Below are 16,237 nucleotides of genomic sequence, written 5' to 3' on the forward strand. Positions count from 1 at the left end.
CCACTCGCTCATTGGAAATCCGGAGTGGCAGCAGGAAGCACAGTCCTCACCCGTACAGTTAATGGGCACATGGACAAGACTCCACTTCCTTCACACACTACCAGGAACACTTATGAGATAACTCAAGTCTCCTGTAACATTGAAAGCAGAGGTAATTTTTGTAACGCGCCACATGCCCGTGGCCCTCAGGGAGCATATGAAAAAACAAAAGAAAGAAGACAGGGCAGAAGAAACGTGGGACCAGGAGCAAGTTATTCCAGGTTAAAAAAAGTGAGTTTTTATGGCCTGTTTGAACACAGTGTAGCTTTGGATCTGCCGTATCCGAGCTGGTAGTGCGTTCTAAAGAAGGGGTCCCAGTACATCAAGGGTAGTACCCCCAAACTTCACTGTCCTAAATCTGGGGTGTTTGAGAATGACAGCTGTGGATGATCAGAGGTTCCTCTCATTAGACTTAATGCTAATGCGATCAGACAGATATGTGGGGTTGCTAATGCTGAGGCATTTGTGCGTTGTGGTCAACACCTTGTGTGCGATACGATGTTTTACTGGAAGCCAGTGAAGTTTCTTCCTAAAGGTGATGATGTGGGTGCGGCGAGATTGGTTGAATATAGTGCGCACAGCATTGTTCTGGGCCACCTGTAAGGATTGGACGTTCGTAGCTGTGGTACCAGATAGAAGACTATTGCAATAGTCTAATCGAGAATTTATCAGTGCTGAAGATAGAAGAGCACAGTTTTTTTCAGTGATGAATGGGCAGATATATCCTATTCGCTTGTTAATTAGTGCGCAGCTGGACCTTATGCTAGAGACATGAGATTTCATGGATAGCTCTTCATCCAGAACAACTTCTAGGGTCTTCACTTTCTTTTGGACAATGATGATGTTATCTGCAATAGGAAAGCTAGCGTAGTTAGAGTCAAGTTTGGTCCGAGTGCTTTTGGAAGACACTATCAGGAGCTTGGTCTTTTTTATCATTTAAAGCCAATGAGTTACAGGCCATCCAGTCCTGTATGGCTTTGTATATGTTATTAACGGTTTCAGTGTCTTTGCTATATAAATCACTCAGTTGTATCACTACCTGTGTGTCGTCAGCGTAATTTGTATATTGAACTCCCAGTTTACTCAAAAGATCGAGAAGGGGGCAGATATAGAGATTAAAAAGTAGTGGCGGAAAAATAAGCCCTGTGGAACTCCACATGTCTGAGAAATGGGGGAGGAGTGATTGTTACCTACACATACCCTAACCATTCTGGGGCCTAAAAAGGAGGCTATCCATCTGGATGCTGTTGTGGAACAGATGGCGACCTCTGAGCCTAGACACCAGTAAGTTGTGATCAACCAGGTCAAAGGCTGTGGAGAGGTCAAGAAGCATGAGCACAGCGGCTTGGTTTTTGTCCGCTATACCAGCCAGGGTAGATTTAAGATCGAGCATTGCGTCTCGGTTCCATGACGAGCTCTATAACCCAACTGCCGGGTGCCGAGGATTTTATGTTCCTCGACGTGAGCCTGTAATTGCAGATATGCAAGTGTGTCCAATATCTTGAGGATAAAAGGCACGTTTGCTATGGGCCTATAGTAGTCATTATTAGTGGGATCCAGGTTTTCTTTTTTTAGTAATGTAATGGTGTTATCCATGCAGATTGTAGCAGGTCCGGTACTAGACCTTCATCAAAGGATAGATTTATCAGTTTGGTAATCCATGGAACCAAAATATCAGTGGACTCCTTAAAGATACTTGTTGGACAGTCATCATCAGGACAAGGTGGCCTTGAGATCTTGTATGACTTTGGAAACTTCTTTTTCAATGTAGTGAGTGAAGGAACATAGAGGGATTGTGCTTTCCACTTTATTAGGGGAGATTATTCCAGAAGGAGTTGGCACCGGCGCTACTTTGCCGAGGGCTTTCTTGATTTTCTCCTTATGCGAGTCGATTTTGGCTAGAAATGCGTCATGGATGTTGACACCACTTATCTTTGATGATGTTATTAGCTGTTGGAGGCTGGTCTTGAAACTCTGCTAAGATTTTAAATAGCTTGCTAACATTGGATTGTGCATTCACAATCCTATTGTTGTAGTGTGTGGCTTTTGCCTAAACAATAAGTTTTTTATAGGTTGCTATGGATTTTTTGTAGTCAGCTAAGGTGTTGTCGTTTGGATCCCTCCTCCAGGCTCTTTTGAGAGTTATTTTTGTTTGTCTGGCGTTGATGATATCAGAGAACCAGGTGTTCTTTATGGTTTCAGTCTTAATGGTCTTCATTTTCATAGGGGCATGGTCGTTGACTGCTTCTTTTATCTTAAGTAGCAAGTGGTTGACTAATTCAGATGGGTCATCAAAGCTAGATGTGGGTTGAAGCTTGGATGACAGCTGTGTGGTTAATTTAGAGGCTGTTAGATTTGTTAGATTACGGGTCATTTTTGTATGCGCTGGCATGTGTTAAGTTTGGGGGGACTGGAAGGCAATGTAATTTTTGCCTGAATGCGAGAGTGGTCTGACCATATGCATGGAGTGACCAAAATATCAGATGTTTGTGTTTTGTGATATGAGCCAGTCGAGGGTGTGCCCACTTTTTTAAGTGGCAGAGTTAATCCATTGAGTCAGACCAAAAGAGGTAATAGTGTCCATGAGGCTGGTACCTACTTTGTCACGTTGTTCATTAGCCCAGTGATTGAAGTCGCCCATAATAATGACAGGGCACTTGGTGGCGCAGATTTGATCTAGCAGATCGCCAAGCTGCTCTTCAAAGAGGCATTTCTCTAAGCGGTCAATAAATCGTAAGTATGTTGAGAGCTGTGTCTGGGGAAGTTTTTATTTTCACCCATATAGATTCACATCCATCTGGGGAACTATGAGGGATTTTGTGGCATTCGAGACTGGACTTGCACATCAGTGCAACTCCACCACCTTTGCCTTGTAAGCGGTCAGCTCTGAAGAGTGTATAATTATCGGGTGTGGAGAGTGTAGCTTGGGTGGGCAGGTTTCGGTTAAGCCAGGTTTCGGTTATTCCAAGGAAATCTGGTTTGTGGTCATTGATTTCAACACCATGTTTGTGTAACGATCGCATATTGAGTAACGAGGGGGATAATACCAACAGTGGTGCGATATTAGCACCTTTCATGTTGTTGCAGCGCGTCATTATGCTCAAGTTTGATGGTAACATACTGCAATACATATGTATTACAGAGGATGTATGTCTTTAACTGCACTAAATAAAATGTAACAAAAAAAAACAAATAAAAAGGACACTGAACAATGTGGAACCCGAGAATGAGCAGAACTTCCGGGACAATGGGACACCTACTCAAGCAGAGCAACAAACCAAGGGACAAGAGTAGCCCGCCGAAATCCGCAAGAGTTCCCTATTGGAGGTTGTTACCTCTGAGGCCGCGAAAGACGTGTGGAGAAGGCCAGACCCCACAAGATAAATCGATACTAAGTAACGGAGTGGACCGGTGAAAGGAAGTGGGCCATTCGAAAGTCTCCATGAAAGGTGCACTGTTTGAAGCTAAAGGGCGAACAAACAGCAAGAATGAAAGTAAATAGTGAACGTTGAAGCGAAGAGGTCCTGCTGTGGTCTGTAAAGAAAGCCGCGCACATTCAAAAGACTTCGACATCCGAAAGTGGTCCGAGCCCGATGAGAAAGACTGGTTATATATTAAGCTTGGGGAAGGGGGGGGGGCTTGCAACTTTGTTTGAACTGTATAGTGAGAGGTCTGATCCCAGCAGAGGGGACCTTTGTGAACGTTGTGGTTGAAAAATTATTTTGAAAGTCAGAGAAAGGAACTTTAAACGTGGAAGGGCAGGCGGGCCTCGATCCACAGCTGAGAATTGTGTTCCGTTGGAAGTTGAGCCAGAGTGTGTCATCCTGCCTTCAAGGATCGCTTTACGCTGTGAGGAGGAGAGCTGGGTCAGCCACATTATCATTACAACACTCCTTTTGCGCACATTTTCTCCTTTTTAAATGAGATAGTGCAGGCATTAGGTTTTTGTTAGTTTAGGCTATATTGATTTGGCAGACTCCACTAGGACTGTTTATTTTTGATGGTTGAGACTTCACACACATCTTAGTTATAGGGAAGAATAGGAGTTTCTCCAACTGCAACATTATCAAAAAGGTTTTACAAGTTGCATCCATTGTGTCAATGTCAATACTTGTGATACCATGCCTTCCCTACAGCCGATATTCACATAAGTGGCATGGCAGGCAGCACCTGCCCCCACATTAATTGCATTCAGTACACTGTGGTAAAGAAAACAGCTCTGAGATCAAGACAGAGGCTTTGCATTAAAATGAAATTGGCGTAGCACTACCAAACTCCTTAGTGCCCGTTGAGCCATGCCCCTGCCGTTCCCTACACACGCCCAAGATTTCATGTCACACTTCACCTTCTTTTCTTCAAATCTTCACCTCTGAACTGGTTTGCAAAACAAAAACGGTGATGGCTGGAAGGTTTGGAATTTATCCTAACCTCTGGCATTGCTCTGGGCAACCCTCCACACCATCGTTCTTTGCCTGCCAAGCCATTACAAAAGGGGAAAGACAATATGCAAATCAGGCTTGGTACTACCACAAAAGGGGAAGTCCAGCCCAAACTGCTTGGTCACATCCCTTCTGCACGAGATCACAAGCATCTCCAAACAAGTATCGGCCTTGTTGGGTCCGATCAGTGGGGAGTAGCTTGGGGCTCTAGACACAGCAGGCATGGGACCCACGTCTGAGGTTGAGGAGTAGCTTGGGTCTCTAGGCCCAGCAGGTACAGTACCCACAACTGAAGGGTGAATATCGGGTCTTGAAAGACATTGTAATCCTCAGAATATTGTGACAAGAAAGAGTAGCATTCATTCCATCAAAAGATGTAAATTCACTCTTCCCATGGGAATGGGAAGACACAGATGGCCATCTTCCACTGAACTAGAATCCACTGAAGGCCGGATGAGAGTGTTCCCTTGAATGTGATCTCAGACAGTTCTGGCACTTTTGAGCCCAATGAGGAGACAGCAGTACACTACTTCATAGAGTAGTGAATATTTCACCAATAAAAGTGAGGAAGTGTGATGAGCCCAAATAAGATGTGATAATTAACCAGAGTATTATAACCTAGGAAATGTCAAACCTTTCGAGATCCTCACATGTCCTACATATAAGAGGAGACACGTACTAACCAGTCATCCAGAAAAGGAAGTGGCATAATTGCCTTCGCAAGCAGGAGACCAAATAGGGGCGCAAGAACCTTGATGGACATGAGAGGAGCTAACTTCACATCGAAAGGCAGCTCTTGAAATGGATAATGATATCCAGCAACTGTGTATCGTTCTCACCCATGACAAATACAGGACGTAAGAAAATAAAAAATAAAAAAAAACATACATTCTGAAAACGTATGGGGTTCAATCTCCCCTTTGTTCAGAAGCAAAAGCAGAAACCACAATGCTGTTGCGATTATGAAGGCGATTTAATAGCATAATGGCCACCTTTTATTGTCTTTTATCAGCATATGTGACAAAAAGGGGGTTCTATGTGATATTTGCACATTTTGAAGGCTGAGCACAAAAAAATATTTATTTCGGTCGATTTTGTGTGGCCTCCAAAATGCTGGAATATCACACCGTTAACTCCTCCCCATTCCTCGGGAAGGCGATCCATTCAACACACCCCACTCCTCCCCTCCTGTGCCGGATTTAAATTCATTTGGTGGCGTTTCACCCATAAAACCCCCTTTTTATCCCCTGCCATCCCCCTTCCCATCCCAAAACACTCCCCACTCACGCACTTACCTGCTTCTCCGACCCCTCCCTTTACCACCGCAAACATTCCCCCTCTACCACAGATACATACACACAAAATAACACCTTGCTCCCATGACGTCCCTTGCTGCACCAATCAGGTCGTGTGCGCACTCGACAAGGCCCGACAGATTGATTTAGAAAGACCACTCGGAGCAGTCTTTCTAAATCCATTTTTTTCAGTTCATATAAAACTATGTTTTCAGTCCATATGAAAAGGACTACTGCCCGGCAGACGTGCAGGGACGAGTAGTGGCTTCTCAACTCATACTAAGCCCACCCTGGTACTTAACCAATAGTGAGTTCAACCAATGGAGAACACCGGCACAGCATGAATGGTATACCACCTCTTCCTCTTAAGATAGCATGCACAGAGGGCAGGGGATGCAGTGAGCCAACATGGAAGCACCCAACACAAATATTGCATGCTAAGTGCCAAAGCAAAAGAAATGTACGATCAAGGATATATGACAAATACAAATAATTCATCTAAAAAGGACAAACTAATAAAGAATCTCTGTACTGAGATGGGCAGGGTATGTAGACTTTGGGAGAAAAGGGCACTCTGGGGGTATTGAGCAGCAGGGATCTGCAGGTAAACAGTCTCAAAGAAAAGGCAAACAAATTCAAGAATACATCTTTAAAAAGGTATACAAAGCAGTCTCATTTGTGACTAGGGCCGCCAGAGCAAAGCCAGGGGAACAAAACAACAGATATAGATATTGTATTCTTTCAGTGTCTCCACAGCATTAAGCTGCATTTATGGGTACTTTATGGTGCGTTAAGTCAGGTTCCAGTTGGGAGCTGTCTCGACAGGTTTTTAACAAAGTGATGTGGTTCAAGTGGAACCCTCAGGAAAGGAGAGTCCACCTCCAGCCCTTCCTAGCTAGAGATATCATTACGGACACTTGCAAATCTTGTCACGTCAGCAGAGTCCTGGGTAACAGTTTCCAGCTGCAGTGAGGCTTTGCACCAGGAGGTCTCATCAAATGTTCCCCTGAGGCAGTGAGGGAGAGGGTCTGCACCTTCCTTGGAAATCCTTGTTTTCACCCAGTGCATGGGAACTTTAGGTAGCCTTTACCTTAACCGGGCTCCCGTGAAATTATCTTCACAATGGTTCTTCCAGATGTTGCTCGCATGCGTCTCAAAGATCCTTCAAGTAAAAGGGTGGGTCCCAGCTCTTTATATGGACCCTTTGCAATAGCAGATTGGTCCATTCCAATCAGTTGGTAATGGGCCAGTCTGTGCTGCTGTACCAAGGGTTATTCCTTATGATGTCAGCTCCCCGAGTTCTGTGTCTTTAGGAAGTTGGGTAGCCCGGCAAATCCAATGTGGTCGGTACCTTCCCAAGTGCGGAAGTGCTCTCCTAGCTACACTGCCCTTCTCCCATTGCCCGATTACCGCAATTCAAATGGACTTCTGTCATTAGCTCCCTGTTGTGAATTCACCACTGTGTTGCAGGGGCCCATTTGGAACTCATAGCTGCTGCCCCTAGAGGCGGTATGTCCTGTTCTTCTGGGAGATGCGTCAAAGCTTCCAAGCAGAGAACAAGAGCATCTTGGACAAGGCACACCATGTGCTGTGAGTGAAGCTTCTAGGCAAGACAAAGTAAACAAATGGCCCTGCTACTGGAGGCACGGTGGATACCAAGTGGAAATAATAAAGGACATCAGATAAGGTTTTGACAATTTTAAATGTATTTCCTCATATCAAACGTTGATATCGTTGGCATTTATCTTTAGCAAAAGCCCTTCCACCAGACAAACAAGGTTATTGTAAAGTTGGGTGCCAGTACTTTTAAAGGAAACTTATGGCTGCTAGAATTAATTAGGTTCTAGCAGGCGGTCTTCGGAAGGCAAATAGGTCTCTGCAGTTGCCATGTTACCAAATACCAGGGCAGCTGCCAGTAGGCAGGGCCCAGAAAAGTACACGTGTGAACTACACTTTTCAGCATGGAGCATTTTGAAAGCGAGGTCAGTTTAGCAGAACCACCTTCCTGGGAGAGAAAACCACCATCATGTTCCATTGCAAAAACGAGTATGCACACTAACAGGTGGATCTTCTGTATAACAAGCTAGCCCTTTTCATTAACGGATCTTGTATTTTTTGTAACAGCGTTTGTATTGTTCTGCAGTCCCTGAGATGTGAGCAATGTATGAAGAACAAACCCTTCCGGTCAAGAGGACACCGACCACAAAACCCAAAAGTCGGAAAAAGAACCCCCCCCCCCCTCCCAAATTTCAAAGAGCTGCTCAATACATCCTGCCACGTTACCTGGCAATCTTTGCCCCACCAAATGCGGTGGCAACACAAAATAGTCACAACTGATACAGAGACAAAGACAGGGGAGCGGAATGATACATTAGATCTCGCCCATTTCAAACGTTACTTCTAGTGGGTAGTTTGGATAAAATAGAAAACTAGATGGCAAACGATTGATGCTCCAACTGCTACGACATGCCAAGATAAGACTGGTTCCGATAGTCCTGGTGCTTGCTTCAAGTCTCTATTCAACAAGTCTCATACACGATCAGGAGACCCGTCTCTACTGGATCAATAGTTGGCAAATAGCTACGACACCAGATACAGAAAAATCTAGATGCACCCACTTATTGGCCAAAACCTGCTTGGCTCCTCTAAGTCCTCTGCATACTGAACATTTAACACCCCCTGGGAAGTGATGCAGGTTCAATACTTTCTCCTTTCCTTCTGTTCAGCATTGCCATCCTAATCATCATCATTAGGGTATGAGAATGGCAGAACAGCAGTAGACGAAGAGCAGGAAGACCAGGCGGCCCTGCGTCTAACCTTTGCAACATGTTCTTATGCATGAGCATCGGAGCCCTGTCTGGATTGGGAGTAAAGGACCACCTTTCCTGAAGTCTCATATTTGCATATTGGGGTAAGGATGCACAATGTCTTTGACAGAAATAGTACACATAGAAACTGGTACCATAAATATATTGCATGCCTGTGAACATGACGTTTAACTAACAGAAACAAAAGCAGGTCTTCCCTGGCTGTAGCTCCTCTAGCACAATACAGAAGCACAACCTGGCACACACTTAAACCATAAGACCATACTCCTTGAACATAGACTGTTTGCCCAGCTACATCAACGGAACCGGCAATGAGCATAGCTGAAGGGTGCCAGTTTTGCAGCATTCCCAATGAAAATGTCTGCAGGTCTTCAGAGCAGGTAATGAAACATACTTACCTGACGCAGAGCTGCCTAAATGGCAGACAAAACAAGCTACATTAGAAGGATGTCCTTCACAGTTCCGCTCCCAATTGAGGAGCGCTAGTTTACAAGAAATAAGTGTACAACAGAGTTGCTGTTCATGGGGTGAATTTACACTGCACATTATAGGAGTGTGAAGAGGAAATGGGTGGAGGGGAATCTGAAGGTAGGTTTCAACATTGGACATATCATTGAACATATGCACCGTGACAAAAAGCAACATAATAAGTGATTATTGTTGCTGGTTAGATAAGATAGATGGCGACATGTCAGACGCGGGAAAAGGTATACGAGGAAGAACACTTGTAAATACATGGATGGGAGATGAGGACTGCAGAGAGGTCATGGTTAATTGGGAGATCAAAAAAGTCATCATTAGGTTTCAATGGCTTTAAAGGGAAACATGGCTGGCCGTAACTCGACATAGGTTAAGTGTGAAAACACTAGTGATTTGTCGGGAGAGATTTTCCAATCCATCACGTTTACATTAGTGGGCTCACTTTGTATATTTTTAACGCATGTGTGTCGTTTGGTCAATTTAAAGGAGACAGGATGTGTGTATAAGTAAGCGAGATAGTGTACAGTGGCGTATTTCTATTAGAAACCTGGAGCAATAACAACCCGGATAAAATGGAACACTGAGAAACATAACTCACCCAGCTTGCGGTTGACCTGTTGGAAAGTAGCGAGACTGGGGTATTTACAAGCTACTTCTAATAAAAGGACTAGTCGTCTCCTTGCCCAATTCGTTTCAATAAGACGTAACGGAGGTAGGAGCCAAAAGTTACAGTTCCACCTCTCCCTTTACAGAATATCATGTCACTTGCGTGTATTTTCTGCTCCCCTGAAATTGGGCATCTTGTTCGCTCCTTTCGGGTGACTGAGCACCCTTCCACCAGATTTGCACTCCGAGCAACCCTTCAACAAGAAACCCCTGACGTCCACTCGTTTGACACAAGTCCGCCCAGCTCAAGCAGCAATACAGCTACAACTCTCCCTAAGCACACATATATATATATTTAGTGCCCACACATATGGACTCGCCAGCCCAGCTGACGTCCCCCAACATCCACAGGTATGTCCCAACGCACCAGGAACAGAGTCCATAGAGTTCCAGACTCCTAAAGCCAAACCTGCCTCACCAACAGCCGGCCCGACTGTTACTAAACGTCACTTCCGGAAGCGAGCAACAGCAAAACAAAAGAAGGACGTTGCTTGTTATTTTTATTACACTAGAAGACAAACTGCAAGTTCGTGTAATTGTCGTGGACGGTGAAGTTTTCCTTATCTAACGACGGATTCTACACACCTAAATAAAGCTGCTGGAACTACCTCTGAGACTCTAGATCCACTCGACTAGATACAGAGTTGTCCCTGGTTTGTATATATTTGAAGGTAGATGCGATATAATATATTTTTAGTCCCTTTTCTGTGTCCATTCAGCGTCATTCCCGGGGTGGAATGCGGGGAGGGGACTCTGCGCAAGTGCAATTTACAGGCCCAGGCGGATTGTTGTGAGTCTTGTTTGTGGGGTATCATAATGTGTTATAGGGAACGCATGAGAGATGAGGGCGGAGAATTATGTAGGGCAAGTGCCATTTGTGGCGAGGAGACATAGGAGAGTCTCTAGATGACGAGAATGCTGGGTGTGAGGTGGGCTTCGATGATGGGACTAGGCGCGGGCGCTGGGAGGGTATCGTTTGGGAGTGGAGTGTGTCCCAACAGGATGCTGAGAAGAAGATTTCATACTTATTGTTGATAACGCTAACGCCCGCCACATGTACCTGCAGCAGGAATCGCCCTATCCAGTTTAGCTTCAATAGAGATAATGGAGGTGAATGTTATTGTCACTATCCCATACCTCCACCGGAGATTCGCACCACATGTGACAGTAGATCTCTGACATGACACGCAGATTGCATTCTTCTTCTTCCGTTGATTCCACCCACTTCAACATCTAGTTGTGTAATGTAAAGTAATTGCCTGTAGATAAAATGCCATAGGCAAGCAGATATTTTCAGTTAAGCCAATCTTGCTAGTTCTCCTAATTGTGTTGTCACCAACGCTTCTGTTCTTACAGTCCTGTAGCGGCCACGTAATGATGGTGACTTGATATAGTAAAAATCAAAGCAGTTTTTATATCTTTGGGTGGTTTGGCAGCATTCTTAAGTTGCCAACCCATAAAGAGGCCAGTTACTGTCACTGGTGGTTTTTGTCGGCCTCTCCAGGCCGTTATTCCAGTCGTTCACGTAAACTACATTCTTGACCAATTCTATTTTGTGGCGAAATAACATCACATGTGTAGTATTTGTGATCACCAGTAACATTTTATCGCATCCGATAGGTAAGACATTTTTTTTCCAACGGGGGTCCGTGCTACTTGATTGCAGTACATAGACAAATGAAAACACACGCATCGCTTTATGATTTATTTATAGAGTTACTTATTTGGAAGTTTCTTGTTGCGCGAATTTCGAATTGCCAGAAGTACTTTTCGAGACTATAGTTTACAGCGGAGTATGTTTAGTGACTTTTGTGTTACTATTTATCTTTTGTGCTGGGAACTTGTGCGTTTGTTTACACTGCTCTACCGCCGTAACAAAACTCATATGGTAAATGGGAGAAAGAAGAGAAAGTTATTAGAACACAGTACGACAGGTTGCAGTGAAGGGGCTCTTCATTAATGAAGCACGGTTAAGGGAGACGCAGTAAGTAGCGCTTGCCTCAGCCTTGGTACACTACCTCAATTGAATCTTGTGGAACTCCACTTTCTCGGCCCAGTGTTCCGTATGTTGATTTGCACCAGCTAGTAATGGAAGGGGAGGACTTGGATATAGTACCATTCGCTCCTTATCCAGGATCAGTTATAACTTTCTTTCGGAAGATAAGGGTTGGTAACGCGGGTTGAGTGGGACAGAGGTACGGGGAACACGCCTTCCCTTTAACTTAACAATGGGAATGGAGATTCCCTTGCAGGCGGAATCAGACGGGTATTGTAGGCTGGCAGCCCCATAATTTGACTTTGAGCCACAGACTCTCCTGCTGAGCTGGGTAGGTCGGTACCACTGGTTTAGCTCCACCCATATAGTACTGTTTAGAGTACCCTCGAAAGAGTAAGAGTGTTGGTTGGCACTAGCAATGTGTTGTAAAGTGTTGGTGTCATTGGCCACATTATGCTTTTTTACTTGGAAGGTTGTTGGCTACCCATGAATCCTAGAAGCCCTCTACATTCTAGACATGGCTGTCAGTCATCTTGACAGCTCCCCTGACACTTGTGTAATGGCAGTAGCACACATGTATTTGGACGCCCTCTTTTGAGCATGCCTAGGCAATTTTACCATGACAAAGTCCCCTGCCTGGGAATATGGGGTGAAAATAGGATGCCTGTCAGTCTTTCCCCCACCACGTGGGCGTTCAGTGTCCCAACATGTACAGCTCCATTGGGGTGCAGTCCATGTGCGCTAAAGAGTCTCCAATATTATTCTCTGGCTAGTGAGAGTATGTCCCAGTTTTAGACTTCTCAACAAAGACTTTGCATCTGCGTGTATTCAAAGGTAGACCTTTGTTACATATGATTTCAAATCCTCGATTGAGGAACCTTTACCTGGCCATTGCATGTGTGAAAATCAGGACATCCTCTTGAAAGCAGCCCACTGAATAATACTCCTATGCTCTGGGACAAGCTTATGAAAACTTTGAGCCCGTTTGAAAGTTCTGTTAGCGCTACCTGATGGTATGATGACCTCAGGTCAAAGTGGGAAAGAATTAAACTTTCCTGATGTGGGTCATCATTCCCCTTTATTGTGCAAGGTTTGGGTGTCAGCGGTTGAGGCTAAACAGATTGCACATCTGCTTCTCCTTGATTCCTCCCCCTACGCCCCCCCCTCACTTATGTGGGAGCACTATGGGCACCAATCGGTCATTGACCCCAGCCTATGACCATCTCTTTAAAGAAGCACTTTTATCATTCAGGCACAAGGGTACTTTCTGAACCTAATGTTATTTCTGATGTGGTTCATGACTTGAACACAATGCACGTTTTGAACCCACTAGTTTTTCCAAGCGTATCATTGCTGTGAAAAACACACTCGGGGAAGTAGATGTCCTAATTCCTGTACTGGTAGTCTCTCCACCCACCTGATCCGGTGTAAACATATGATCCTTGTCCTGAGTCAAATGGCTCTTGGTTGCACATTAATGGGAACATCGGCCTTGTGCTACCAACTAAGGTCTGGGAGACAATGCCAGCAACGTGCTTCATCTTTTTACTGCATCGCTGTTTCAAAACTGAAAGTGATCTCAATGGTGTCCTCTGAAAATACAGTGGCGGAAACACTCTGGGGCAGTGGGGGTGGGGGAAGTTTCACAACTTCGGCTTGCAACTTTTATTTGTAGAGTTGGCCATAGACTATTGTACATTCTTTCTGTTGCTTGAAAGATTGTGTGTTTTAGCAAAATGGACACACAATGTATGGATCTTCTAAAGAATGTTGCAGCATCAATGACAGGAAACAGAAACATGGCATATATTGAATGATAGAAACCAAAGAAATAAATCTGGTGTCGGTGTCTGTTTTTCTGAAGCAGTTCATGGCGGTCTGGTGCTGAACATAAATATGTAAGAGCATTACCTTTTTTGTATGTCTCAAGCATAATGAGCTAAACATGTATGCATAGGACTAAAACAATATAGGCTGCTGCGTGTATTAAATATTGTAAAGTTTAGAATATTTTTCAAATTTTACAATGGGTCCATTGCCTTTACTAAGCCACAATAGCGGTGTTTTTCGTAAAAGTATAACACGTTGCAGTATCTAAACTTCTATTAACAGTAGTCGTGTATCCATTTTTTATTATTTTCCAGAACACAAAGTATTTTTCAGTCATTAATTGGAAAGTACATGATTTTTTAAATTTGTTTATTTGTCTTAATTGTATCACAATTTTTACAAAACAGAGCTTTCAACTTGAAGTGTATCTTACACCTTCATATAAAATTCACCTATCAAATCGAGGATCAAACGGGTTCTCCCATTATTCCCCGGGTTTAATCCAGTCTTTGTCTTTTCCAAGCCGATGGTTTTCATGAATGGAGCTACGGCCATCACCTATTGTGTTTTTTTACCAATCATAAACAAAGACCACCATGTTTCTTCGTCGTAGATTTTTCCCGACTTCAACATTTTCCCCAAGTAAGTGTCTCTTGCTGCCTATGTTCCACTGCAAGATAGGAGGAGGTGTCGAATTGTTTCAACTTGGTCGGAAATTTTGCAGAAGCGGCATTTGTTTGAGTTGGTTTCGTCTCTTATCGCCATTATTTCTTTGGTTTTCACAAGGTTCAAGCGAGTCCTCAAGAAGGTTCGATCCAAGGTTTTGTTTGACAACTTTGCTAAATATCCCCTCACTTAGTTAACTTTCTTTGAGTTGATTGGGAGGTTCCTAGTTGGATTGTATTTCTCTGCCTCTTCTAAGGTCTTGATCCATCAGTTTCGATCAGTTTTTTAATGACTTTAGATGGGTTGTTTAGGAGCTCCTCTTCAGAAGTACCTGCTTCCTCCAGTAGGTGATTGTTGTCCAAAGCCCACTTTGTTAGCATAGAGTTTTTACCTCCCTCAATTTCTCTTGCAATGATTTCAAAATGTTTTGGCTTCGGATGTAAGATAACCTTTCTGTACAACATTAGGGTGTTTCTGGCGATGAGGTTCTCTTTGAATCAAGGTCACTGGAGTTGAGTGTGGCAGTCCCAGGACCTGGCACCAAAAGCACCCTTCAAGTTTTGGCCATATCTTTGTTGGAATTTTGGGCATTGCTTCTGCTCCGTAGTTTACACCTGGGACCACTATGGCCCTATATTAATTTATAGGGGGTATTGAGGCGTATCGTCTTTTGGGCCCCTTTTAAATATAGGCACAACGTTTGCTGTCTTCCATGTTGGCGGAATTGAGTTAGTTCGGTTACAATTGTCAAAGATTTTGCTCATGAGGCGGGACCATTCTCGGGGGTACTTTTTAAAATCTATGTTAGAGATCACCATCCAAGCCCGGGGCTCTTGAGCTCTTAAGTTTGGTGATCTTGGATGTTATTGACTCTGTCGCAAGGTACAGTTCAGGTTCTTGGACTTTGATTTTGGGATATCGGAATGTCTGACTCAGGTTGCTTATAGAGATTTTTGAAGTGCTTGATCCATTGCTGTTCCCCCACGTTATTTTGAAGTGGGTCGTTGGTGTTTTTCTTCGTTGTCTATATTAAAGACCAGAAGTCTATGGTTTTCCTTCTGCAAATCACTTGAAGCATCTGCTCTGCATCCTGTTGGTTCAATTTAATGTGGTGTTGGCTGAGCCAATTTTTGTATGCTTAGTCAGCGTTCTTATCCTTGTTTAGATTTTCGCAGGAATTTGTTTTTCTCGCTCAGCGCTTAATTTCTCGCAAGATTTTTCTTTGTTCAACCAGCTGTTGATCATATCAGTGGTTGTATGTTTTCGAGGACCCTTTCTTCGTTGCTTTTTGGAGACGATGCACCAAAAAGAGTGGTACGTAATCCACGTGGGGTTTAGGTTGAGTCAAGATATTTCCTGTGTCTGTCTTGTGAACTTGATACAGGTTTGACATTTGGATGATCGCTTTCTCTGATTGTTTGGAGGCAGGTGCCACCCTTGCTGACTTCCACCTCAACCTCCATGCAGTTTCTTTGTTTCTGCGGTACGTTTCAAGCTGTTATCAGAATATTATAATCGCTGTTTAATATTTTTTAAACTTTGACGGACTTGATCAGGTTCAACAATTCTCTTAACACGTAAGTATGGTCAATTCTGCCATTTTGTTCTTGTCGCTCCCATGTTGGAATTTCGATTTCGATCTAAGCCAGTGAAGGTTATGTAGGTCTCGTGCATCCATAAGCGCTGCCCAGTGTCTTACTCTCTCAAAGGCAGAAGACTTTCTTTCATGATGCCTCTTTTGATCGCCAATTTCCGGGCAGATTGCGTTCAAATCTCCAGTTATGATGTGATCTGCTTGATGGACTAAACAGGCTTTGTCGAGTATTTTTTCGATTGTGTTCAAGAATGCTTTGTTAAATGTAACACTTGGGTTCCAATAAGTATTTACCAGTAACACGGTGTCCTTTGTGTCTTTTTTAGCCAGGTTGGGGCGACTCCAAGTGATTACGCTAGCCTGCATAAGTGTTGATACAGAGATCATCATTTTAAGTTCTAGCC

The 16,237-nt window shown here is 43.9% G+C and overlaps 2 protein-coding genes across 4 annotated transcripts in view; one reads left to right on the plus strand and one right to left on the minus strand.

The window, feature by feature from the left end:
* The window catches only part of UBLCP1 (ubiquitin like domain containing CTD phosphatase 1), a 453,130-nt gene extending 442,905 nt beyond the window's left edge, over positions 1-10,225 (minus strand). Inside the window, exon 1 of one of the 3 annotated variants that reach the window (XM_069653914.1) lies at positions 10,115-10,225. The gene's annotated coding sequence lies outside the window, so the exon portion shown is untranslated. Of the gene's footprint in view, positions 1-9,679 lie in introns of all 3 variants that reach the window. The other 2 variants (XM_069653915.1, XM_069653916.1) reach the window with 2 other exon arrangements.
* Positions 10,226-10,467: 242 nt separating this feature from the next.
* RNF145 (ring finger protein 145) overlaps positions 10,468-16,237 on the plus strand; it is a 540,629-nt gene continuing 534,859 nt past the window's right edge. Inside the window, exon 1 of the mRNA XM_069653917.1 lies at positions 10,468-10,537. Coding sequence (XP_069510018.1) covers positions 10,485-10,537 — 53 coding nt within the window. The 5' untranslated portion in view covers positions 10,468-10,484. The remainder of the gene's footprint in view (positions 10,538-16,237) is intronic.

Source organism: Ambystoma mexicanum, chromosome 3q (genome assembly GCF_040938575.1).
Source record: "Ambystoma mexicanum isolate Mex_15411 chromosome 3q, UKY_AmexF1_1, whole genome shotgun sequence".
NCBI lineage: Eukaryota > Metazoa > Chordata > Amphibia > Caudata > Ambystomatidae > Ambystoma > Ambystoma mexicanum.